At 45.9% G+C, this 27,250-nt stretch overlaps 1 protein-coding gene across 1 annotated transcript; it reads left to right on the forward strand.

The window, feature by feature from the left end:
- Positions 1-13,395: 13,395 nt before the first annotated feature.
- On the forward strand, positions 13,396-26,932 carry LOC105873095 (SLAM family member 9-like). The gene is made up of 6 exons (XM_076000250.1): positions 13,396-13,501; positions 21,428-21,820; positions 23,419-23,715; positions 25,288-25,422; positions 25,620-25,696; positions 25,999-26,932. The coding sequence occupies exons 1-6, from the start codon at positions 13,429-13,431 to the stop codon at positions 26,089-26,091; spliced, it is 1,068 nt and encodes a 355-aa protein (XP_075856365.1). The 5' UTR covers positions 13,396-13,428; the 3' UTR covers positions 26,092-26,932.
- Positions 26,933-27,250: the final 318 nt, after the last annotated feature.

A 27,250-nucleotide genomic window follows, 5' to 3' on the forward strand; every position in this document is an offset into this window, starting at 1 on the left:
GTGAGCAATAAGGCAAAAACATCAGGTAACTTACAAAGGAAAACCCATCAGGCTAACTGCAGACTTCTCAGCTGATGCCTTCAAGCCAGAGAGTACTGGGGCCTCATTCTCAGTCTTCTAAAGCATAATAACAGGCAGCCTAGAATTTTGTATCCTGAAAAATTAAGTTTCTTATATGAGGCAGAAATGAGAACTTTATTAGGCAAGCAAAGCCTGGGAGCATTTGTCAAGACCAGACCTGCTCTGCAGGAAGTACCCAGATCTGAATTATACATGCGTCAGCACAAGATAAATTCACCAGTGGAAAATCACCCAAAATCTAAAGCTGACAGCCCATATAAAATAATGGCTCAAGAGGTAAAACAAAGCTATAAGGGTCTACCCAACAGGATGAACAAAAATGCACCCCACTTATCAATTCTTTCAATACATGTGAATGGCTTGAATTCCTCACTTAAGACACATAGGCTTGCTAAATGGATAAAAATAAATAGAAGCAAAGTATCTTTTGTCTGCAGAAAACCCACAAGAACTCATTGAGACTCAGGTGAGGGGATGGAAAAAATATGCTATGCAAATGGACATGAAAATAAAGCAGGTGCAGCCATTCTCACTTCAGATGACATGAAATTTAAATTCATAATAGTAAAGAAAGCCAAAGATGGTCATTATATAATTGTAAATAGAGCAATTCATGAAGAAGTCTTAACAATCCTAAACATTTATGCACCTAACACAGTTGCACCTAGATTCATAAAGCAAACCATACCAGATCTAAAGAAAGCGACACACAGAAACATCATAACTGCCAGAGACTTCAATGTCCCATTGACAGAACTGGACAGATCCTCAAAGCAGAAAAGAAATCAAGAAACACTGGATTTAAATGGGACTGTAGAGCAAATGAGCCTAACAGACACTTACAGAACATTCCACCCAAAAACTACTGAATATACATTCTTCTTATCAGCACATAGAACATTCTTTAAGATTGATCACATCTTAGGCCAGAAAACATGTCTCAACAAATTCAAAAAAATAGAAATTATACCATGTCTCTTTTCTGATCATATTGGTAGAAAATTAGAAATGTACTCCTACAGAAACAGTCAATTCTACAGAAAGTTATGGAATCTAAGCAACCTACTGCTGAATGACTATTTGGTTAAGGAGGAAATTAAGGTGGAAATCAAAAGACTTCTCAAAGTAAATGACAAAGGGGACACAAGTTAACAAAATCCATGGGATTCAGCAAAAGCTGTCCTAAGGGGAAAATTCATAGCCTCAAATGCCTACATTAAAAAGACAGAAAGATCATAAACTAATAATCTTATGAATCATCTCAAGGAACTAGAAAAGGAAGAGCAAGCCAACACTCAACCCAGGAGAAGAAAAATAACTAAGGTCAGAAGAGAACTAAATGAATTTGAAAATAAAAAAAATATATAGAATATTAATGTAATGAAAATTTGGTTCTCAGAAAAGATAAAAAAATGAACATACCTCTAGCTAGATTAACTAGAAATAGAAATGAAAGGACCCAAATAAGTTCAATCAGGAATGAAGGAGATATTACTAGTGATACCACAGAAATACACAATGTCATCTGTGAATGCTATGAAAATCTGTATGCACATAACCTCAAAAACATTGAGGAAAAGGAAAAATTCCTGGAAACATACAACCTCCCAATGCTCAATCACAAGGAGATAGAACTCTTGAAGAGACCAATTATGAGCAACAAAATAGAAGCAACAACAAAAAATCTTCGAAGAAATTATTAGAAGCCCCAGAACAGATGGTTTCACAGCCAAATTTTATCAGACCTACAAAGAATTGGTACCTGTACTTCAGAGATTATTTCATAACATCAAGAAGGAGTGAATCCTCCCCAACTCATTGTACAATCCAGTATCACCTTGATACCGAATCCAGTAAAGGATAAAACATAAAAAGAAAATGATTGACCAATATGCTTATGAATACAGAGGCAAAATTCTCAATAAAATACTAGCAGACAGAATTCAGCAGCATATCAAAAAAATAATCCATGATGAACAAGTGGGCTTCATCCCAGGGATGCTAGGACGGTTCAACATACATAAATCCATAAATGTGATTTATCACATAAACAGAAGCAAAACCAAAGATCATATGATCATTTCAAATAGATGCAGAAAAAGTATTTGACAAAATTCAGCACACTTTTATGATAACAACTCTTAACAAGATAGTCCTAGGTGGAACATATATCAAAATTACAAAAGCTGGCCGGGCGCGGTGGCTCACGCCTGTAATCCTAGCTCTTGGGAGGCTGAGGCGGGCGGATTGCTCAAGGTCAGGAGTTCAAAACCAGCCTGAGCAAGAGCGAGACCCCGTCTCTACTATAAATAGAAAGAAATTAATTGGCCAACTGATATATATATATATATATAAAATTAGCCGGGCATGGTGGCGCATGCCTGTAGTCCCAGCTACTCGGGAGGCTGAGGCAGAAGGATCGCTCGAGCCCAGGAGTTTGAGGTTGCTGTGAGCTAGGCTGACGCCACGGCACTCACTCTAGCCTGGGCAACAAAGCGAGACTCTGTCTCAAAAAAAAAAAAAAAAAAAAATTACAAAAGCTCAATATGACAAAACCACAGCCAACATCATACTGAATGGGGAAAAGTTGAAAGCATTTCCACTTAGAATTGGAACAAGACAAGGAATCCCACTCTCACTAATTCTGTTCAACATTGTGCTGGAAGTTCTAGCCAGAGCAATCAGGGAAGAGAAGGAAATTAAGGTTATCCAAATGGGGAAAGATGAGGTCAAACAATTGCACTTGCTGATTATATCATCTTCTATTTAAATAGTCCCAAAGATTCTGCCAAGAGTCTCCTGGAATTGATAAATAAATTCAGAAAAGTCTCAGGTTACAAAATCAATGTTCACAAATCAGTAGCATTCTTATGCACCAACAACAGTCAAGCTGAGAATCAAATCAGACTCAATATTTTTCAAAAAGCTACAAGGAAAATATTATAAAATACCTAGGAACATATTTAACTAAGGAGGTGAAATATCTCTACAAAGAGAACCATCAAATACTGAGGAAGGAAATTGCAGATGATATGAACAAATCGAAAAACATATCATGATCACGAATCAGCAGAAGCAACATTGTTAAAATGTCCCTACTACCCAGAGTGATTTACAGATTCAATGTAATCCACATCAAAATATTGATATCATTTTTCAGAGATCTAGAAAAAATAATTCTATGCTTTGTTTGGAACCAGAAAAGAGCCCGAATAGCTAAAAAAAACCTTAAGCAAAATGAACAAATCTGAAGGCATCCCTTTACTGGATGTTAAACTATACTAAAAGGCTATTGGAACCAAAAGGCATGGTACTGGAACAAAAATAGAGACATAGACCAACAGAATAGAACAAAGAACCCAGATATAAAACCATCCACATATTGTCATTTGATCTTCGACCAAGTAGAGAGAAATATACACTGGGGCAAAGAATCTTTATTCAATAAATGGTGTGGGGAAAATTGGATAGCCACATGTGGAAGATTAAAACAAGATCCGGATCTTGGCCATCTATCTGGGATGGTAATGAAGGGTAGGATGGACCCAAAAGAATATACTATTCCTCATTAAGAAAAAAAAAGACAGGAGAAACTAATTTCTGCTCTTAGTCTGCTATGTGAGAAACAGAGAAGCCAACACAGCAGCTTCACAGCTGCTTTTGTAATTAGTCCCCTGTTGGAGAGAAAAACATCATTTCTACCCCTGAAAAGCACCAAACAACTTTCCTCGATGCCCAATATGTCCTCTCTCTGTGTGTCATGGCCCTCCTCCCTCTCTATCCCTCTCTTTCTTTCTTCTTCAGGAAAATAAATCAACTTTTACTTTTGTATATCCTAATCGCTATCTGAGAATTCTTTCTGCTACAGCACAGACTTCACACCCTAACACAGACCTTGTCCTTTGACTAGCTGGGTGGCCTTTTGCAGGTCACATAATCCCCCTAGGTCTCTGGTTTCACATCCATTAAGTGGGTTAATACACAGTGACCTGTCTGCCTTGAGCCATGGGGCCAGCCTGCAGATGCCCCTTGGGGGTGTTCTGCCTGGGCAGCCGCAGGGGGAGCCTCAGCTGGCAGGAGAAGGTGGCACTGCCCAGTGGTTAGGGGGATGGTGCAGCTCCTCACAGTAATGGGTGTGGAGCTCTTGAATGTTGGGGGCTGCCCAAGTTTGGAGAGCAGAGACCAGGTTTTGAACCTTGGTAGGTGGTGGTGAGTGTGAGCCGGCTGAGGCTGTGACAGAGGGAGTGTGTACTTCTCTGTCCCACTCATCTGAGACAGCAGGAGCAGGGCTCGGAGAAGCTTAGGGGGAAAGTCATGGTTCAATCCAGCCAAGAGCCTGTCAGATTCTGCGGGAGTTTTGCCTTGAGTGTGTGGAGAGGGTGACGTGCATTAGTAGCAGCTGAGGAAGCCATATGGCTGCCCACAGAATGACATTATTTGCATAGAGACGGTGCCCTTAACACACTCCACAGAGAGCTTTGTTCTTTTTGCTCAGAGCTTTTTCGGCAGCAAACCTTCGGTTGACATTTTCAACAGGTGACATTTTAGAGAGAGAACAGGACTTGGACTTATTGAATGGATGGAGGAAAGCACCAAACTCAGGAGGAGCCTAGCTCATCTTTGCTGTACGAGAGTGACTTGTTGGTGACCGGGGTAGCCTGGGGCAGAGCTGTGAACCCAGGTAAGCAGGTAAGCATCAGGGGAGGACATGTGTGAGAGCACCGGGCTGGCTGTGACTGCAGGGGCGGGGACCTCGTCAACATAATGTCAGGCACATCACAGCGTGGGGTTATATTAGGTCATTAAATATGAAATATTTGATTTCAAATCAAGAGTTTCGTTCATTATACCTTAAACAAGAAGCAGTACAATTAATCGAAGTATGCACCTGAACTATGGACACAGCTTTGCCATTTTTTCTAGGGAGAGAGGAATTTATATCTCTCCCTCCCTTCTTTTTTTTTTTTTTTTTTTTTTTGAGACAGAGTCTCGCTTTCTTGCCTAGGCTAGAGTGAGTGCCATGGCGTCAGCCTAGCTCACAGCAACCTCAAACTCCTGGGCTCAAGCGATCCTCCTGCCTCAGCCTCCCGAGTAGCTGGGACTACAGGCACGAGCCACCATGCCCGGCTGATTTTTTTTTTTTTATATTATATATATTAGTTGGCCAATTAATTTCTTTCTATTTTTATGGTAGAGACGGGGTCTCGCTCAGGCTGGTTTTGAACTCCTGACCTTGAGCAATCCGCCCGCCTCGGCCTCCCAGAGTGCTAGGATTACAGGCGTGAGCCACAGCGCCCGGCCCAGCTTTGCCATTTTAATGGTAGCTTGTTCTAGCAGTTAAGAAGCCTAGAGAGTAAGTGGCAATGCAATTGTGAAAGGCATTTTCCACAGCTTGCTGAGAGCTGAATATTTTTCCTTGCAAGAAGGGATCCAAAGCCTGTAAGAAGTGGTAGTCAGTTGGTGCAAGGTCTGGTGAATATGGTGAATGACAGAGAGTTTCCAAGTCCAGCCAGCCTCTGTAGTTTGAGCAGTATTGTTTGTGGAACATGTGTTGGAGCATTGTCTTGCAAGAGAATTGGTCTCTGTTGTCTCTGTTGACCAATCTCAGCTGCTTAATCACAAGCATCCTTACCATTTCATCCAACCGATTGCAGTAGACATCTATTATAAGTTCTTAACCAGGTCTCATGGAGCTGTAGTGGATAATACCAGCGCTGGACCACCAAACAGAAACCATTAACTTTTTTTTTTTTAATTTTTATTATTATTTTTTTATTGCAGCATATTATGGGGGAAGAGATTTTAAGGTTTCAATAAATGCCCTCCCCCCACACAAGTCTGAGTTTCCAGCATGACCATCCCCCAGATGGTGCACATCTCACTCCTTATGTATATATATACCTGCCCCCCTCCCCCTCCCACCTGCCCAATACCCTATTATTGTAGTACCGATGTGTCCACTTAGGTGCTACTCAGTTAATACCAGTTTGCTGGAGAATATATCTGGTGCTTGTTTTTCCATTCTTGGGATACTTCACTTAATAGTATGGGTTCCAGCTCTAACTAGGAAAATATAAGATGTGCTATATCACCGTTGTGTCTTAGAGCTGAATAGTACTCCATGGTATACATATACCACATTTTATTAATCCATTCTTGGATTGATGGGCACTTGGGCTGTTTCCACAGCCTTGCAATTATGAATTGTGCTGCTATAAACATTCGAGTGCAGGTGTCTTTTTTGTAGAGTGTCATTGGATCATTTGAGTAGATGCCCAGCAATGGGATTGCTGGATCAAATGGTAGATTTACTTGTATCGCTTTAAGGTATCTCCATATTGCTTTCCACAGAGGTTGAACTAGTTTGCAGTCCCACCAGCAGTGTAGGAGTGTTCCTCTCTCTCCGCATCCACGCCAGCATTTGTTATTTGGAGACTTTTTGATAAAGGCCATTCTCACTGGAGTTAAGTGATATCTCATTGTAGTTTTGATTTGCATTTCCCTGATGATTAGAGATGTTGAGCATTTTTTCATATGTTTGTTGGCCATTCTTCTGTCTTCTTTAGAAAAGTTTCTGTTCAAGTCCTTTGCCCACTTTTTAATGGGGTTATTTGATTTTTTCTTCCTGATTTCCGTGAGTTCTAAGTATATTCTAGTTATCAGCCCTTTATCGGATACGTAGGATGCAAAAATTTTCTCCCATTCTGTAGGTTGTCTGTTTACTTTCATGACTATTTCTTTGGCTGTGCAGAAGCTTTGTAGTTTGATCATGTCCCATTTATTTATTTTTGTTGCTGCTTTGATTGCCTTTGGGGACTTCTTCATAAACTCTTTGCCTAGGCCGATGTCTAGTAGAGTGTTTCCAACATTTTCCTCTAGAATTCTAATAGTTTCATACCTTAGGTTTAAGTCTGTTATCCAGCGTGAGTTGATTTTTGTGAGAGGTGAAAGGTGTAGGTCCTGCTTTAGCCTTCTACAGGAGGCTATCCAGTTTTCCCAGCACCATTTATTGAAAAGGGATTCTTTTCCCCAGCATATGTTTTTGTCTGCTTTGTCAAAGATAAGATGGCTATATGAGGATGGTTTTATATCAGTATTCTCAGAGCTGTTCCACTGGTCAATATTCCTATTTTTGTGCCAATACCAATTGTTTTAATTACTACAGCTTTGTAGTATAGTTTGATATCTGGCATATTAATACCTCCCATTTTGTTTTTGTTGCCTAGAATTGCTCTTGATATTCAGGGTCTTCTTTGGTTCCTTACAAAGCGTAAAATTATTTTTTCTATATCTGTGAAGAATGCTGATGGGATTTTAATAGGTATTGCATTGAATCTGTAGATCAGTTTGGGTAGTATAGACATTTTAATGATGTTGAGTCTGCCAATCCATGAGCATGGAATGGATTTCCATCTGTTTACATCCTCTGCTATTTCCTTCCTCAGTGTTTCATAGTTCTCCCTGTAGAGGTCTTTTACCTCCTTGGTTAAGTACACTCCTAGGTACTTTAATTTCTTTGTTGCTATTGTGAAGGGTATTGAGTCTTTAATTTGGTTCTCAATTTGATTGTTGTTGGCGTATACGAATGCCTCTGATTTCTGTGTATTGATTTTGTATCCTGAGACTTTACTAAATTCATTGATCAGTTCCAGGAGTTTCTTGGTTGAATCTTTGGGGTTTTCTAAATATAATATCATATCATCAGCAAACAGTGAAAGTTTGATCTCTTCTGCCCCTATTTGGATACCTTTAATTCCACTTTCCTGTCTGATTTCTGTAGCCAGGACTTCCAGCACTATGTTGAATAGAAGTGGAGATAGTGGGCAGCCTTGTCTGGTTCCAGTTCTAAGTGGGAATGCTTTCAGTTTTTCCCCATTCAGTATAATGTTGGCTATGGGTCTGTGATATATGGCTTGTATCATTTTTAGGTATGTCCCTTCTATGCCTATTTTCTTAAGTGTTTGTATCATGAAAGGGTGTTGAATTTTGTCAAAAGCTTTTTCTGCATCTATTGAAAGAATCATGTGGTCTTTGTTTTTGCTTCTGTTTATGTGGTGAATTGCATTTATAGATTTACGTATGTTGAACCATCCCTGCATCCCTGGGATGAAGCCCACTTGGTCCTGATGGATTATTTTTTTAATAAGCGTCTGTATTCGGTTAGCTAAGATTTTGTTGAAAATTTTTGCATCTATATTCATTAGGGATATTGGTCTGTAGCTTTCTTTTTTTGTTGCATCCTTTCCTGGTTTTGGTATCAGAGTAATATTCGCTTCATAAAAGGTGTCGGGGAGGTTTCTGGTCTTCTCAATGTTGTGGAATAGTTTCTACAAGATAGGTACTAGTTCTTCTTTGTAAGTGTGGTAAAATTCGGGTGTGAAGCTATCTGGACCAGGACTTTTCTTTTTAGGGAGATTTTTAATTGCTGTTTCTATTTCAGTAGTTGAGATTGGTCTGTTCAGGGAATCTATTTCTTCCTGATTGAGCCTAGGGAGGCTATGTGTTTCTAGAAATTTGTCCATTTCCTCCACATTTTCCAATTTGTGTGAATACAGATTTTTGTAGTACTCATAAATTATATCTTGTATCTCTTTGGGATCAGTTGTGATATCTCCTTTTTTGTTTCTGATGGAGATTATTAGAGATTTCTCTTTTCTGGTTTTTGTTAGCTTAGCCAGTGGTGTGTCAATTTTGTTTATTTTTTCAAAGAACCAAGTTTTTGTTTTGTTAATCTCCTGAATAGCTTCCCTATTTTCAATTTCATTTAGTTCTGATTTAATCTTGTTGATTTCACTTCTTCTGCTGTGTTTGGGGCTGGTCTGTTCTTCTTTTTCCAGCTCTTTGAGTTGTTTCATTAGATTGTCTATTTGTGATCTTTTTGACTTTTGGTTATAGGCATTTATGGAGATAAACTTTCCTCAGAACTGCTTTAGCTGTGTCCCAGAGGAGTTGATAGCTTGTCTCTCCATTGTCATTTTCTTCCTAGAATTTTTTTATTTCCATCTTGATTTCATCATTTATGAAGTAATCATTTAGTAGGAGGGTGTTTAATTTCCACGTTTTTGCATAGAAATGTGAGTTTCTGTTACGGTTGATTTCTACTTTTATTCCACTGTGATCTGAGAAGATACATGGTATGATTTCTATTTTTTTAAATTTCTTGAGGTTTACTTTGTGTCCTAGGATATGGTCAATCTTAGAGAATGTCCCGTGTGCTGATGAGAAGAACGTATATTCAGTGGATTTTGGGTAGAATGTTCTGTGAATGTCAGTCAGACCCATTTGTTCTAGAGTTTTGTTTAAGTCCATTATTTCTTTATTAATTTTCTGTTTGGAGGATCTGTCTCGTGCCGTCAGTGGGGTGTTGAAATGTCTGGTGATTATGGAGTTGCTATTAATCCATTTGCTTAGCTCCAGTAAGGTTTGCTTTATGAATCTGGGTGCACCTAAGTTGGGTGCATATATATTTAAAATTGTTATCTCTTCTTGTTGAACTGTGCCCTTCACCATTACATAATGACCCTCTTTGTCTTTCACTACTTTTGTTGGTTTAAAAACTAAATCGTCTGAAATTAGAACTGCCACACCAGCCTTCTTTTGGCTTCTATTTGCTTGGAATATTGATCTCCACCCTTTTATTTTTAGTCTATATGCATCCTTGCAGGTTAGATGTGTTTCCTGAATATAGCATATACTTGGCCTATATTTTCTTATCCATTCAGCCAGCCTATGTCTCTAGATTGGAGAGTTTAAGCCATTCATATTTATTGAGAGAACTGATAGGTAAGGTAGATTACTGTTCATTCTGTTGCGTTGGATGTTGTTGCTATGATTTCTGTCTTGAGCCATTATAATATCTGGCCTTTAATATCTTTGGGGTTTGGTTGTTTTTATATTCATGGGTTATTATTATGATGTTCCGTGCGTAACGCTGTTTTAAGTACTTCTTGTAGGGCTGGTCTTGTCTTGGTGAATTCTCTGAGCCTTTGCTTGTCTGAGAATGTCTTCATTTCTCCTTCATATACGAAGCTTAGTTTTGCAGGGAATAAGATTCTAGGCTGGGCATTGTTTTGTTTCAAAAGAGTGAGAATGTGGCCCCAGTCTCTCCTTGCTTGTAAAGTCTCATTAGAGAAGTCTGGTGTTATTCGAATTGGCTTTCCCTTGTATGTTACTTGCTTCTTTTATCTTACAGCTCTTAGAAGGGCCTCTTTAGTTGATACATTGGTCAGTCTGATGACTGCATGTCGTGATGTCTTCCTGTTTGCATTGAATCTCCCAGGGGCCCTCTGAGCTTCTTGAACTTGTATATCAAGATTTTGAGCAAAGCCTGGGAAATTGTCCTCTATTAAATCTTCAAACAGCTTGTCCAACCCTTGAGTGTTATCTTCTTCCCCTTCTGGTAACCCTATGACCCTCACGTTAGGTTTCTTCACATAATCCCACAGCTCTTATAGGCTTTGCTCTTTTCTCTTGTTTCTCTGCTCTATTTCTGTGACTGATTTATTTAATTGGAGGGTGTTATCTTCAATCTCTGAGATTCTTTCTTCTGTTTGATCTACCCTGTTCTTGAGACTTTCCACTGTATTTTGTAGTTCCTTGAATTGATTCTTCATTTCCAGGAATTCGGTTAAACTTTTCTTCATTGTGTTCATTTCTTTTTCCATATCCTGGAGGCTTTTTGTGGTTTCTTTGTGTTGGTTTTTGAGTTGTTGTTGCAGCTCGGTGAGTGTTCTTATGATCCACAGACAAAATTCCTCTTCTGTCATTTTGGTTGCCTGATTTTGGTTGGTGCCCGTTTCTAGGGGGCTTGGGCTCCTCTTTGGCGGAGAGTTTTCCGCTTGGTTCTTCATATTTCCTGAGTTCCTTCGCTTATTTCTTCCCATATATCAGTTGTTGTTTCTTTTCTTTAGGTTTTTGTTTGGGTATTCACATGCCTTGTTTAGTTTCTGAGCCGGAAGGTGATGTCTGTGGGTGAGATTTGTCCACTCCCTGTCCTGATAAGGGTGTGTAGGATGCTCTCCCTGTCAGTAGGTGGCGCTTGTTTGGAGGAACAGGCTACGCTGTTGTTTTTATGCCCTGTTATCAGCTCTTGTTCCTGTAGAGAGAACTCTAGTGCCTCAGGTGGTGGGGCCTCAGTCCCAGGGTGGAGCCCTGGGACTTCCAGGTGTGTCGTTTTCTCCCCTTCAGTGAGGGCTAGTTTAGGAGAGAGTCTGGGCAGAACTGGGTTGGGTAAGCCTGCCCTCAGGCAACACCAATGTCGTTAGCAGGGGTCAAAGTTCTGTTCTCTGCTTCCAGGCAAAGCTTTCAGGTCAGGGCTGGAATGGCCTGGCTTAGTCAGAGAGTCTGCGTGTGGGGATGGGGCTGTCTGAGACTCGCAGTCTGGAGTGGGCCTGGCTTCTTTCCACTGTCCCCAACTCCACAGCTACTGCTGAGCCTCTGCCCGCAGGCCAGACCACACGCCACCACTCGTCCCCTGGCTGTGCTACCTGCGGGGAGGTTCCCTACGCGGGAACGCCACCTGGGCTGGGTGCAGGGCCTCCCTTTGGGGGGAGGGTTGCCTTCTAGGACGCTGATCTGCCCCTGAAGGCACACGTACCGCAGTAGGCTGTTCACAAATATCCCTTCTGTGCCCCAGGCAATGTGAGGCCTCCATGCACGGGATGTGGTCTGCAGGTCTGACCTCTGGGTCCCAGAGTTCAAACTATATCCCCACCAGGGAGAGCAGTGCCAGTCCCAATTCACCCACAGGGAGCCCAAGCTGGGTCTATGTCTCTCAACCTCAGAGTCTGCCCCGTTCTCCTGGGATCACCGTGCCAGCAGCACCTGGGAGGGCTGGCAGGTAGGGAGCTCACAGTGTGAGTTTCCCTTAGTCAGCTGTAGTGCCCCAAAAGGGAAGGTCCCGTTCCCTGTAGGTGCCTCCGGCTGGTGGCTATATTGTCTCTCTGTCTGTCTGGGCAGCCGCAGGTAGGGTCGGGGGAGAGGAGGAGGAGGCAATATGGCGTCTGCTGCGCGGCTCGGGTCTGTGCACACTGAGGTGCCCCGAGGGAGTTGGGAGCCCAGTGCCGCGTCCACCACTGGCTTACCGCTCACTGGCAGCGGCCGTCACTGGGCTGGTGTCCGCAGGTCTCTCCACTCGCTGGGGAGCCCACCAGCACTCCGGGATGCAGGGGAGGGGAAACGGCCGATACTTCCCGCTGGTCTCTGGGCTGCTCCGGCGGTCTCAGCTTCCAGTTCTCCTTCGTGACCTCCTCCCGTGGTCTCAGGTACCCCTCCTTCCGACCCTCATCTGATGTAGGCTCGTCTTCTTGCTTCTTTTTTCTGATTTCTGCTAGAATCTATCTTTTCTGCAGAGACACTCTGTCTGGCGGTGTTTCTCATCCGCCATCTTTTTCCTGTCATATATCATTCTGGAGGCGGGAAGTCCAAGATCAAGACACCAGTAGTTTGGTGTGTGGTGTAGGCCCATTCCTCATAGTGTCTTCTATGTGTAGTTTGTAGGCTATATATCCATGATCCAGGTGCTGGCAGAGTTGGTTTCTGGTGAGGGCTTTGTTTTTTCAACTTTTTTTGATGAATATTCGGTTTTGGACTGTCTTTCAGCACTTCATCTTTATCCAACCATTGTGCTGAATGCTTGCGATTGTCCTAAAGAATCCATTTATCATCACACCTAACAACATGGTGTGGAAATGATTCTGTTTTATGTTGGGACAGCAAAGAAAGGCAAGCTTTGAGATGATTTCTCTTCTGATGCTCTTTTAACGCATGTGGTACCCATCTATCTAGCTCTTGACCATAACAATTTGTTTCAAATGGTCCAATATTGTTGGATGAGTAACACCAAATCTTGCTGCTAATTCATGCATAAGTTGAGATGGATTTGCTTCCTCTAAAGCTTTCAGCTCATCATTATCCACCTTGGTCTCAGGTCACCCACATGGCTCGTTTTCAAGATTAAACTACCTAGAACAGAACTTCTCAAAACATTGATGTACTGCGTGTTCATTAGCCACATCCTTCCCAAATACTTCATTGATATTTTGAGCTGTCTGTGCAGCATTAGTTCCATAATGGCACACATATTTGAAAATAACATGAATTTTTCCTTATCCATGGTTTCACAAAAACTGCTCTAACAAGAACTTTGAAAGATAATCACAAGCCAAACTGTTCATCTGAAAGGAGGATGTGTCCTAAAAGCTCTCTCTCTCTAGCCGATGGGCTGTGTGTCGTTTAGTAGTGACTTGCTAGTTCCGCCCCTGGGGGTGGGGACAAAAGCTTATATAAGCTGTTTCTTTCCCCTTCAGTGTTTCCGCTGTGGCTGACCAGTCTCGCAGGAAGCCAGCTATGGGTCCCTGCTCAGAGGACCACCCGCTTTGCTGGGCCTCCAGTTTCCTGCTGTTTATCAGCCTCCTCCTCAGTGAGTAGCCCAGGGTCCCCGGAAGGCAGAGCAATTGTGTGGGGCTGGGATAGCTGGGCCCCTGACCACTGGCAGGGCTGTTCTGGTTCTGATGTCTTCGGGGAAGACAAAAAGAAAACCACGCTGTTAAAATTTGCAAATGCAGCATATTAGGTTAGAGCCCATGGTAAACAGAAAGAATAAAATGGCCTTTGGGTGGTGATCAGGTTGGGATCCCTGAGCTTGGGCAGCCTTGGCTGCATTAAGGGGACCTTAACCTGGGAGGTGAGGCAACTTCTGTTGCATTAGCAGACAAACGCAGAGATCCAGGAACTGCCTAGAAAGAGGGATGTGGAGGGATAAAATAGCTGCCTCCTGGGGGTATAGGGTTGAGACAGTGTACTCCTGGCCTGGAACTCAGTGATGTCCTGACAGTCTCTGCACTGTCCTGTGAAGGAGGGGACAGAACTAGAACCCCAGTGTCTGAGCTGTAAGAAGCCTCTCTGGTCTGGGCTGCTTGAGCTCCACTGGAAAGGAGAGTGGAGGTGCACTCCTCTGCTCCCAGGTTTATCTTAAAAGTGCTTGTGTAATTGGCATTAGCTCCATCTGAAAATGTTAAAAAGGATTTGCCATCTCAGGTACAATGAGTCCTACAGACTATGCCCTTTCTCATCCCTGTGAGTGGCCTTTCCTCCACCCTGAAATGCTGCTCAGGCTCTGGAGGCCTCAGATGAAACCATGTCCATCACAGCCCTGTTCTGGGGAAAAACCCCAGGAAAAAACCGGAGGTGCCCAACAATCGGGAGTGATTGAAGACATTGAGAGTATGCGTACCATGGAGTATTATGGAGGCCTAAAAATGTGAATGTCCCAGTTGTCTGGGAGGAATTTTCAGTTTTCATGAAGTTAAATGCATGAATCAGCAAGATTTAGGAAGCTAAATACAACGAAATCTTTGTTTTATACAAGGAAAGCAGCCTCCAAAATTTAAGGGTGTCTATGCATCGACCTGTTTCTAAGAATATGCTAAAGACATTTGCTACACTGGGGTAGAAGAGGGCATGAAATTGGGGAGGAAAAAAATGGAGAGGAAGAAAGTAGAAAGACCTGATGCAGGCTGTATATCATACTCATTGCTTTATGAAATATTGTATGTTTATACAAACAATGACCTTAAATAAAAGCCAATGAAAAATAATTCCTAGTAAATATGAATTTTTATGAAAGCTTTTATTGCTAATATATTTTTTAAATATTTCAGCCACTGATTGAACTTGCAGGGAAGTATGTGAAATCTAATGGATTAGAAAACACTTCTAATACAGGACTTATTGAAGCAAAGATGAGCTTTGCAATAGCAATGGGTTAGATCCTGTTTAAATAGGTAACTTTTTGACGACAGCAAAATGTAGGCTTTCTCCATTTCCACAATGTTGTTAACTTGGAGAAATACATTCAATTGTATAGAGTTTTCTGTGTAGGAACTTGGGCTGGAGGAAAAAAGAAAAGAAAGAAAGATAGTAAGGGAGGGAGGAAAGAAAGAAGGAAGGAAATAAAAAAGGACTTAAAATTCCTAATTTGAGGGATCGGCTGTCTGTGTCCAGAAAACGAAAGTGATTCTCTGGAGGTCACACAGGAAGTGGGGAGGAGTGAATTTGGTTTTCCGGTCAGGCCTGCCCTCCCTGGTAGTCAATGGCACAGACCCTAGCAGTGGAGTTTGGACAGAGCCCGTCCTCAGAAGGAACATCTCCCAGAAACTACTCTATAGCAATTCATGGAGCTCCACAGTTGGATGCATTTCTTCTTTGGTTTTGGTTTGTCCCCTGCTCAAGTCCAGCCTTGACTTGGGGAGGGATGGGTGGAGAAGGAGTTATGGTGAGGGAGGTAATGAAGAATTTGTCGTTATTGGCTCACGCCTGTAATCCTAGCATTCTGGGAGGCCAAGGCAGGAAGATCACTCAAAGTCGGGAGTTCCAAACCAGCCTGAGCAAGAGTGAGACCCTGTCTTTACTAAACATAGAAAGAAATTAATTGCCCAATTAAAAATATATAGAAAAAATTAGCCGAGCATGGTGGCTCATGCCTGTAGTCCCAGCTACTCGGGAGGCTGAGGCAGGAGGATCGCTTGAGGCCAGGAGTTGGTGGTTGCTGTGAGTTAGGCTGAAGCCACGGTAGTCTAGCCGGGCAACAGAGTGAGACTCTGTATTAAAAAAAAAAAAAAAGAATTTGTCCGTATCATTCTTAGACCCCTGAACCCTTCCTGGATGTGTGCTTGGAAGGTGAACGTGAAGGGCAGGTGGGGCCTGAGGGTGGCTCAGCGCACACTGCACTTTCCCAGAAATGCAGGCAGCGCCAGTCAGGGTGGCCTCCACTGTGGAGACTGGTCAGCCTGACCGTGACAGCATTTCCTGAGCGCCCACCCAGTGGCTGCTGGCGGGGAGCTGGAGAAGAAAGGGTCTGCATGTGGCTGCAGGGACATGGGGCCAGTGGAGACAGCACCAAGACACGGAGTTTGGGTGTCACACAGGGGTTGAGAGGGCACTGCTGTTGGTTTGTGAGTGTGGCGATGGGGTGTGTGTCAGACAAATGAAAGAAACTTTATGTTGATGACACAGTGTTAAATTTTATGGGATTTAAATGGATTTTTGTATAATGAATGACCACATGCTCCCTGGCTTATTTTTTCCTCTTCTTCAGGATTAGCAGTTCTGTAGACCAGAGAGCTCCTGTGCCTCCCTTCCCTCTTCTTTATCTTCCTTGCAGCTGTGCTCCCCGCCCACCTGCTGGGCGGATCCCCTGGCAGCCTGAGGGCTGAGCCCCTTGTCCCTGGTTCCCTCTTCCAGGAACTGGGGAGTGGGCCAGGCTGGCTTTAACCCTTAGCTAGCCAGAAGCCCTGCTCAGCTAAGCCTCTCAAAGTACTTGCTTCCCCTTCCCAGGAGAGGGAAGTTGAGTTTGGAACTCCAGCAGCTGCTGGGTCCCTGGTGGGATCAGACAACAGGGCAGGGAGGGGCTGAGCTGGGGAGGGTGGGAGGGGCTGAGCTGGGGAGGGGGGGAAGGGCTGAGCGTGGGGAGGGTGGGGGGGCTGAGCATGGGGAGGGTGGGGGGGCTGGCAGTGCTCCCAGGCCCCACTGTGCAGGGGAGGCCCTGGGCTGTGAGAGGAAAATGGGCTCCAGGTCTGGCTCTGCCCTGCCTAGGCCAGGAAAGCTCCAGCCCCTGGGCTTCCCCCTCCTCTGTAAAAGGAGGGTCTTGGGCAGGTCATGTCTGAGGGCCCTCCCCACTGTGACATTCTGGAATTCAGTGACTCTGCCCAGACAGGACTCTCCTGTGGCTAAGGGAAGGCCTCTGCTCTGTGTCTCCCATGCTGTCCTGGCCCATTCCTGTGGCTCAACAGGGACTGAGAGTGGTGAGCCTGTTTAGGGCTCCCTCAGACACAAGACCCTGGGCAGTCCCCATGGCCACTTCCTCAGCCCTTTGGGGAGGAAAGGGATCCTCCTCTTCCAGCCTTCTCCACCCTACCCTCAGGTGTCTCTGCCTCTGCTTTGAGAGGGGTGTGGGGGCCACTGCCCGCAGACCACGTGCTAAAGGACACCATCACCCTCCCACAGAGTGTGCAATGTGGGTGCAGACCACACTCAGGAAGGCAGCTGCAGCTGGGCTTTTAGAGGCAGCTAGTAAAAGCCTCAGCCAGACCTTTTCAGTTCCTGTCTGTTTAGCAGAAAGCAGTAGTTTATTTCTCGAGGACCCTTCCTACAGTGCTTGCGGGGAGAAAGACAAACACGGTTTTCGACAGAATTGTGTGTGAAAATGCCTTCGGAAGGTTTCCCCTTTGGAAAGTGAAACAGTGTCCCAGCAAGTCCCGTTGTCATGTCTTTCCTCCTGGAAATAACAACTGTTTTCTTGGGCCCTACATTAAATGGAGCACTTACGTTTGGTGCCCATTGTTGTACCAAGAATTATATATTTGAACATGTAATTAACTCTGAATAGCATGGCTGACTGAGATGTTAAAGGACACTTGTATTTTGCTCACGAATTAGTGAGGGAACCAGTAGGATGTCACAAGTGGCTCACAGGGGGGAATGGAAGAAGGCCAGCAGGAATGCCAATGTGGTTACCAATAGATGCCCTGGGTTCACGCGGGTGTGTGGTATCTGTGGGTATGGAGATGCATGTCTGGAGGGAACATGGCATTTCCATGCTTTCCTGTGGGATGAGTCACACTTTGACCTTTCCCTTGAAGCAGCTCCATGTCCTGTAGAATAGTTTTCAATATAACATATTTATTTAATAAATAGTATTTATTAAATATTATTTTTTAATATATTACAACACAGCCTATTAAGGAAAGGGGAAAATGAACAAAGCAAATAGAGTTAGTAATACATAATTTATTAAGGCCAAGCTTGAGCAAAGAAGTGTTCTTCCCTTGCCTTTATCTTTACCCATCCCCCGGCTACACAGATGTCCTCAGCTCCTTGGTAACAGGGCAGTGGATGACAGCTGTGTGCGGACACAGACAAATGGATTTCCTTTTACCCTCGGGGCTTTCGTAAACAGGAATTGGATCGTGAGGCTCTGCAGCAAAATATGGAAGTCAACCTACAGATATTTCACTCCCTGGAACCCCTCCTGTTCCCAGGAAGGGACCCCTGAGAGGGACAGCTGTGGGGGAAGAAAGGACACCAGCCTGGGAACTAGGAACGTCTGGTTCTGCCACAGGCGTGCTTGGGCACATGACGCTCATCATGATAATGACAGTATCTAATATTAATAGAAACCATTATTGAATCCTGTGCTGAAAACTTTTCTCTATTCAGGTCCAAAGAATAGTCCAATGAGCACTGTTATTATTTCCATTTCCCAGATGAGAAAGCTGAAGCCAGAGAGGTTAAATAACTGCTCAAGTTCACATGGCCAGAAAGTGAAGACCCTGGACTTATATGTCACTGGTTCTAAAGTTCAATCTTTTGACCACTCTGTCATACTATCCAACTATGTCATCTAGCTGACTGCAAGGTAAATTTCAGGTGGATCTGTGAGTAAATATGAAAATTAAAATCATAAATGTACTAGAAAACAGAGAGAATTAAAAACCTACTTTTTGATACATGCAGCTCAACCAGGGAAGATTAAATTAGTGAATATGATTAGAAGATTGTTCGTAATATGTTAAAAGATTAAAGAGCAGGTACAAAATAGCATGTATGAATCACCCCATAGAAAAATGGCTGAATAAGCATGCATTAAACATTTTAGTGTTTATGTTTGAGGGGTAGCTTTTTATTAACTTCCTTTTGTTTTTCTGTAGCTTCCAAATTTTCTGCATGAGCTGAAAGGGGGTCTCTGCTGCAGTCCCTGCAGCTTTGGCCACTTCCGGCCTGTGCCCACTATTTGCACAAGACCTTGGAGACAGATGGCCTATTCCCTGCAGCTTCAACACCAGGCTGGAACCCCTTCTCCCTGCAGCCTCTAGTCAGTGGGTGTCACCTGTCCCCATCCCCCAGCCAGCATATCATGTTAGAATGTGTTAGACTGGACTGCTGCCCACTGAGTCACTGGGAATCCTGAAACAAGATCCCGTGGGAGCACTAAAGCAGGAGCTGCAGCTGGGAGAGGGAGAGCTTCTGTCCCTGTGGCTACTGACTATTGGGCATGGTGTCCTGGGGACATGATGTACCTCTGCTTTGTGACCTGGCATGTTTAGAGGTGCCTGGCAGCACAGCCTCATCTAGCTCCCCTCAGTGACCTTCTGTGGGCTGGGAGTCCATGTGCCCTGCGGACAGCGTGGTGCCTGTGGCAGATCTCCTGGACTGGGTGTCAGGGGTAGGGCATGTGGGAGGAGGGGCTAGGAGGGGCTGGAGGAGACAGAAGTGGCTGGGGACTGAATACCTGCTGCTTCTCCTGGATGGCCCCGGGCAGGACTGGGCGGAGCACTGGCCCCCCGACTCACTGATGTGGGTCCTGAAGGCCTGTGGCCTCAGCACTGGGGTGCCAAGGTTGGGGTCCCATGAGGGGGCTGAGGGGAGGGGTGAAGGCCTGGCTGGGAGGAGGGGCCTGGTGGCCTGAGTCAGTGAATAAGTAGAAGCAATGAAATATCTGGAATAGTTCCACATCTGAGCAGTGGCATGAGCCAGTCTCTATTTCCGGTGAGAGCCAGGCGTGGGGCCTGATATGAGGCAGAATTGGTGATGTGGAGAGAACAGGGCGCCCTGCCAGGCGGCGGCAACCCAGGTAGATCCTGAGCTGCTGAGAGGAGGAGACTGTTCTTCCTTCAAGGACAAGTTAGCTCCACAGCATGTTGCCCTGGTCCATGTCGGTCCTGCCTTGGTCCCCAGGCAGGACAGAGGGTCCCCAGGTTCCCTGGGGCTGAGTCCTACGGATGCACAAGGGTCAGGAGGGGGCGGCACTTGGCAGTTGAGCCCACTGGTCTGGACTCTGCAGAGACAGCGCCTGGGAAGCCTGACCAGGGGCCTCCTGGGGACTGGTTAGGGACGTGGTCTCTTAGTGACAGGGACATAGTATTCACCACACTGTCCACCTGCTCCCCCACAGTTTTTTTTTTTTTTTTTTTTTTGAGACAGAGTCTCGCTTTGTTGCCCAGGCTAGAGTGAGTGCCGTGGCGTCAGCCTAGCTCACAGCAACCTCAATCTCCTGGGCTCGAGTGATCCTTCTGCCTCAGCCTCCCGGGTAGCTGGGACTACAGGCATGCGCCACCATGCCCGGCTAATTTTTTATATATATATCAGTTGGCCAATTAATTTCTTTCTATTTATAGTAGAGACGGGGTCTCGCTCTTGCTCAGGCCGGTTTCGAACTCCTGACCTTGAGCAATCCGCCCGCCTCGGCCTCCCAAGAGCTAGGATTACAGGCGTGAGCCACAGCGCCCGGCCTCCCCCACAGTTTTAATCGCTGGCAGTTAGCAGGCTCTCTGTGACCAGTTCTGTCCAGAAACGATGCAGTGAAAACCCCACGTGGCCCCTTCCCTGTTGTGGGGGCAGAGCAGGGGGTCGGGATGCTGTGATTCCATGTGGTGCCCCAACGAGGTGGTGGAGGCCACAACCCTGTGGGACACAACCCCTATCACTATTTCTTAAGGGACCTGTAGGGTGAGTAATATACAAACTCCTTTTGTTCTGAGGCCCTGCATTGTGTGCTTGTCTGTTACCAAGGACGGCCTAGCCTACCCTGACTGCGACACTTCCTAGCAGGAAGGGGAAGGCAATCACCCATCACTACTGCCTTAGTTACCTACTGCATGACCTGCGACCCCAGGACTTAGTGCCCCAAATCAGCACCATGGTCTGTGTCACAGCTTCTGGTGGTTGGGATCCAGGCGTGGTGTACCTGGGTCCTGTGGCTCAGCGTCTTACATAAGTAATTCAAAGTATGGTCCCAGGTGGCCCCCAGTTCCCCGCCCTAAGGGCTTCTCCATAGAGCAGCTCACAGCATGGCAGTGAGCTTCCCTAGAGTGAGCAAGGCAGAAGTCACAGTCTTGCATAACTTGGTACCCCTAAGCAACACCCCTCAATTTGCTGTATTCTGTTCCTTGAAGCAGGTCACTAGGTGCACCCACACTCCAGGGGAGGGATTACACATTGATGTGCACAGGAGGGAGAGACCTTTGGGAGACACGTTAGAAGCTGCCTCCTACATTTATGCACTTAGCATGTGCGGGAAAATGTACTAGGTTCTTTTGATCTATGATCTCATTTAATTCATACTATCATTGTGGGACAGTAAACAAACTGACAGGCAGTTTAAATAACCTCTTCAGGGTTATACTCCACGAGAACCAGACTTGATCCCAGAATTACTTCCAATTCATTATACTAGGCTGCCTTCCTAGAAGGAAGAATTTTGGATGGATTTGATTAGGAAGAAAAGTACCGTGGTTCTCTTATTTGTTCTTGATGAGAAAACACTCCCGTTTCCGTTTCCGATGCCCAGGTGTCTGCCGTGCTGTGGCTGAGAGTTCTGGGGCACACGGCTCTGCGGTTAAGGACTCTGGAGCCCACGTTCCTCTGAAGGGGATCCGAGGAGGTTCTGTCTTGTTTGGTGTGACCCAGAAGGCAGGAGCAGTTCTGGAAGCTGAGCTGGAGGAGCTCCATTGGAGCTTTACCCCGGAGTCAGACTACAGAGTCATGTTTCGAATCCAGAGAGGCACCCATTCTCCAACCTGGTTCAGCCTCCAGGACAAATTCAAGCAGAGGGTCCAGGTGCCCAACTTGGCCTCCCTGAAGATTTCCAACCTGAGCCTTGAGGACAGTGGGCATTACCGAGCTCAAGCCAGGTTAACGGAAGGAAAAGAAGTTTTGCAGTTTTTCCACCTTACTGTCTATGGTGAGTGACACCCCTCCCTCCAGCCCATGGCTTACCTGCTCCTTTGTCACATTGGCCCCATGTTGCAGGATTCCACTCAGACACAGTCTACAGCCTCTACCATCTTCTCTGAAAATAGGGAAGTGAGGACACCAGAGATGGAGTCCAGAGCTGAGATTGATACCAGGGAGAAAATCGCTTCAGTGGTTTGGGAAAGGAAATGGAAATCGGGTGAAATAGCAATTGTTCCAATAACGTCAATCATCTTTTCTAGGACTAATGTTACTTAATTTGTGTAGTAGTTTGACATTTTTTCTAGAACAAAATTACCATGAATTGGCAGCTTTGAACAACAAAAATGTACTGTGTCAGCATGCTGTAGGTGTGAAGTCTGGCACAGGTTGCACTGGGCTAAATCAAAGTGCTGGCAGGCTGTGTCCTCTCTGGAGGCTCCAGGGGAGAATCCATGTTCTTGTTTTGTCACCAGCTAGTGGCTGTTCACCTCCCTTTGCCATGGCCACCTTCTTCCATCTTTGAAGCCAGGAGCGATAGGTCGAGTCGTTTTGGATCCTTTTCACCTCCTCTCCCTTCTTCTGTCACTTCTAAGGGTCCTTGTGATTACATTGGGCACATCCGGATAATTCAGAATAATGTCCCCATTTCAACGTTAGCTGATTAGCAAGGTCAATTCTATCTGCTGCCTTAATTCCCTTTGCCATGTAACCTAACCTATTCCCAGGTTCCAAAGACTACAGTGCGGAAATATTTGGGACCATTATTCTGCCTACCACAATTGGAGGTCCACACACATCACTCCTCCATGTTCCCTCTCCTCTCACCCACAGCCCCACACTCACTCAGCACTCTACAAACCCAGCTCTCAAAGCCTTGACAGGAATAGGACAATGTTCACATGCAACACTGTTTAGGACAGCTGCTTTCCCAAGATTTTCTGTCCCTGAAGTTCCTCTCTGCATAGGGAAGTATCCTGCTATGGAGACAGCCAGTTCTCAGCGTTAGGTCCCATGTGCTTTCTAAGACTGGCTAACGCAGCTGACTCTTCTCTTCCTGTCTGTACCTCAAGTTCAGTGACATGTTCTAAACAAGCTCAGAGATGTCATTTCTTGTCGCTGCCACTGCATCTCCCACCAGTGTGCCTGATTTCGGGAGCATGGGCTGTCTCTGGCCCCCCAGAGCTGGCCTGAAGTCCTGCCCCACAGGGCCGTGCAGTCCCAGGCATTGTCTCAGCTGGAGATGCAGGGGAAGGACCCTGGGTTAGGATAAGCACTTTTGCCCCAGACTTCTTCCCTTTCCAGAAATACCCCAATTTTTTCAAAACAATGGGCCTTGAGTAGGTGGAGTCCACCTTTGTTTGCTTTGGGAGATGTTTCCGACTTGTTCTGTCTAGTGACACCTCACAGGGCTGACTCAGGGCCTCCGTTTCTTATTGTCATCTGCTCAGTGCTTAGCTTTAGACAAACTGTGTGTTATCTGTAAAACACACACCCTTTCCCTACAGGGTGCATGCCATGGCATCTGTGAGAAAATGATTACAATGTACAATGATGTGTAATGTTCTTCACAAACGAGGCTGCTTTCATTGGCCCCTCCTGTTCCAGATCCCGTGCCCCATCCGCACATCCTGGCTCAGTCACCATCCATCGCAGCAGGCTGGTGCAACGTCACCCTGGAGTGCAGGGCCCCAGGGGCCACAAGGGACCTGAACGTGACCTGGGAGAGCAGGGGCCTCCCCTTGGAGCTGGAGCAGAGAGGGACACCAGGACCAGCCCTCGACTGCTGGACCTTGGTTGTGAGCTTGCCCCTGAGTCAGCCCAATGCCAGCTTCACCTGTGTGATCAGAAATCCTATGGACCAGAAAACTGTCACCAGAGATGTTGGGGACATCTGTGACCATGGTGAGCGGGAAGGGACATCTGGAGTTCAAGCAGCTACTTAGCCTGAGAGTCTGGCCTTTTCTTCCTGCCATGTGTATTAGTATCACTGTCCCCCTGGTCACCCACTCAGAAGCCTGGGAGTCCCAGTGACCTCGCTTCTAACTTTGACCATCTCTCCCATCCATGCCCTCCTCTCCCAACCACCCACCATGTCCCTGCTGGTCCAGGCCGCAGCCTTTCCGTGGCTCTCCCACCCCATATGTCCTCCCCCAGACTTCCAGAGTAAATTTTGGGGAAAGCAGATGGGATTGTGTCATTGTCTGTGTCCTCTTTGGGAACCTGATTCCAGCCACCCACTGTAGGATTCTGATCTTAGATATTCCTCCACCCAGGTAGGTGCTAGCTTCACCTACATGCTTCACACCAAAGCACTGGCTGTAGTTCCTTGAGTGTGTCCTGCCATTGCAAGATTCTGAGCTCCTGGACATGCTGTGTCCTCTCCAATCAGCCGTCCCGAGTACCATGTGCTTCCCTTCCTGTCTTACTGCTACTGAAGGATTCCCCTGAGGCAGGCAGGCTTCGTGGGGTGAAGTCTGGGTAGTGGCACAGGGCCCCACACTTAAAGGTCTTGGTTTAAAATTCTGCTGTTATTCAGTTTGAACAAGGGTCCCTGTTTTCCTTTTGCACAGGGCCTGCAAGTGATGTAGCCTGTCCTGCCCTCAGGCACCACCTCCTTAGGGAGCTGTCCGTGGCCTCCCCACACTGAGCAGTGATGATGGGTTTGTGTCTTTGTCTCCTCTGTAGACTGGACAACCTTGAGGGCAAGGCCATGTCTTGTTTTCCTTTGACTCCCTGTGCCAAGCCAGCTTCTGGCAAAGCTTGCTCACAGCCAGTGTTCCTGGAATGAATGAATGACCGGGACCCTGTGTGCAGCCCTGTCTTCCCTTTCTCCAGGAGCAGCTGGAGGGTCCGGTGTGTCAGTGCCACTCAAACTGCCTGTGACCTTCTCTCCTGACCCCATCCTGAGTCTCAGCTAACACTTAGCATGGCCACCAGGTCCTCTGGGCACAGACTCTTACCTCCTTTGACCCTCCTCCCTGCCTGCCCCTGCCCTGCCACAGTGGTGGTGCTGGCGACTCCCAGGGCTGATGTTTGACACAGCCATTCCCTGAAGATGGTGCTCCTCATTCCTGCAGTGACCTCCTCTGAATATCTGGAAACTCCTACTCCTCCCTTAAGACTCAGTCTACCCACACCTCCTCTGGGAGGCCCTGCAGAAGCCCTAGCACAAGGTATAAACCTCTCGTGCAGTAAGGTTCTTCTGTGTGGCAGTTGATATATTCTTAGTCTTCCCTCCTGGGTGATGAGCTACCTATGGGAATGGACATCCTCTTGTTGATCTCAGTATCATTGGGACAAGCAGCAGCTCAGTGTCTGGTTGAATGAGTGGACCTGCCGTGGTCCTCCCTCTTCAGCCTCTGCACCAGACCCCTTTTCCCCTCCACCCGATTCCTCCCTGTGTATCCCCGTGGAAACGGGTATCTCAAATTCTCTATGCCTTACTCTTGTTCATTCTTTGTATGAGGAAAACAGATTCACATGGACGGGACATGGCTAGACTGCTGCCACTCATCCTAGGGCCTATTGTGGTTTTGATGTTGATCCTGGGAGCTACATCATACCGTTGGAAGACACATGGGAAGAAGAAGAAGATGGAACCAGAACAAGGCAGGTTGCACTTCACCTTCCAGACCCAGATGCCTCCCCTCCTCTTCTAGAATTTGGTCCCCTTTCTCCTGACTGTGGCTTCCAGGGAGTCTCCTGCAGATGGGATGGTGCGTGTGGCCATGGCTTTGTCCTTCAGGCAGGGGGAGAGATACAGGTGTCCAAGGTACAGATTTAAGGATTGTCTGTGTGTGGCTCAGGTTACCGGTTGCAGGAGGACCAGAGAGTTGAGGATGGTGGCATCAGCTATGAAGAGCTGATGAGGCCAACGTTTCAGGTGGGTAAGAACAAGGTGAGGGCTGGGGCCACTGGCCATCCAGGGCACTCCCAGGTCCCTCACTGCCCACTCCTGGGCTTCCAAACCCAGGCATCTGCCCCTTCTGGCTCTGCTGCCTGTTCATGTGTTTCTGGACAATCGACACCATTTACTAACAAAGATTTGTAACTGGTGTCAATGCAAAGCTTTGCACTTTGGGGAATTTCATAAGAAGAGCATGTCAGTGGGCATTGGCTCTGCAGGTCCTTTTGGGGCCCTTTTATCTCTCAGCTGCTCCAGGACCCCTCTGTCTTGCATTCCAGGGCCTCAGTGAACTACATGTGGAAGAAAAGGTTCCTGTGACTGCTGTCTACAGTGAGGTCCATAACTCAGGCCGGGCCATGAATATCATTTAATGGGAGGAAGCAGGAGGATTGGCACCACCGGGACACGTGTGCTCTGAGCCTGAAGCCTGCAGACACCTGCCTCTGCCAGCTGCAGTTCAGCTCCAGCTGCCTCTATGTTAGCCTGACTTTGCAGCCAAAAGCTCTACGGGTACTCATGGGTGTTTACATTCTGTGACACCTCCCCAAGCTGTCCTGATACTCAGGATTCTCACCCCTGCCAGCTGAGAGTTCATGCTCTGTCATTCACAAGGGTTCTGACTCTTCTGCAAAACCTTCCCAAGGGGACCGTGTCTGATTGTGCAGGTAGCAAATCCCCACCGCTTCTGCTCTGTGGCTAGTCTGTGTAATTCTGAGAACAGAAGCCCAGGTGTGGGAGCTGTGCAGACGAGTTTTTTGACTGTGCCACAGGGCAGAGAGTTAGGACCCGGGTTCTGGGTGCTGAGTTAGGGTCAAAGGAGGCAGCATGGGAGTGTGGAAGCCCCTTGAGAGACTGGCCTGAGGTTTTCTTTGCAGATTTCACGTAGGCCTCCCTTGTGCGTGTCGAGCAGTGTGTGCTTGTTTGTGTGTGTGCATTGTGGGGAGTGTCTAGGGCACATTATACAAATCAACCAAAGCCACCTTCCTTTTCACCTGTGCTAAGCTGGACCTAAGCCTCAGCGCTGGCCTCTGGACCCAAAGTTATCTTCCTGTGGATTGGAAAGAGGAATTTGCATTATCTCTAGCTTTACCAGCCTGTGCTTTCATTAGCCATATTCTTTCCAAATACTTTGTTTATATTTCAAGCTGTCTGTGCTGCATTGGTTCCATGATGGGACTTATATTTGAAAATAACAGAAATTTTTGACTTTTTTGTGGTTTCAAAAAATTGCTTTAAAAATTTGAACGATAATAACCAGCTAGACCATGTGATTGAAAAACGAGTATGTAACCTCACGGTAAAAACAAAAGAAGTATTGTCAAAGTGAAATGCCAGAGATATCAACTTTCAAACTTGGTACTTAAGGAAGTGAAACGTTTCATACTTAATAACCTAATACTAGCATACTGAATTTAATAGAATCTGGATGGAGAAAAACTTTTTCTCCATTACACATTAAAATAAACATACGCCAAGATCAGGTATAATTTATTCCTCAGCTAGAAGGATGATTCAACATACGGAAACGAA

Source organism: Microcebus murinus, chromosome 2, assembly GCF_040939455.1.
Source record: "Microcebus murinus isolate Inina chromosome 2, M.murinus_Inina_mat1.0, whole genome shotgun sequence".
NCBI lineage: Eukaryota > Metazoa > Chordata > Mammalia > Primates > Cheirogaleidae > Microcebus > Microcebus murinus.

Bases quoted from the DNA above. Each gene is read 5' to 3' on its own strand.
- LOC105873095 (XM_076000250.1), top strand. From the start codon at position 13,429: ATGGGTCCCTGCTCAGAGGACCACCCGCTTTGCTGGGCCTCCAGTTTC. The intron at 13,502-21,427 runs GTGAGTAGCCCA...TCCGATGCCCAG, and splicing joins GTTTATCAGCCTCCTCCTCA to GTGTCTGCCGTGCTGTGGCT. The intron at 25,697-25,998 runs GTGGGTAAGAAC...CTTGCATTCCAG, and splicing joins TGATGAGGCCAACGTTTCAG to GGCCTCAGTGAACTACATGT.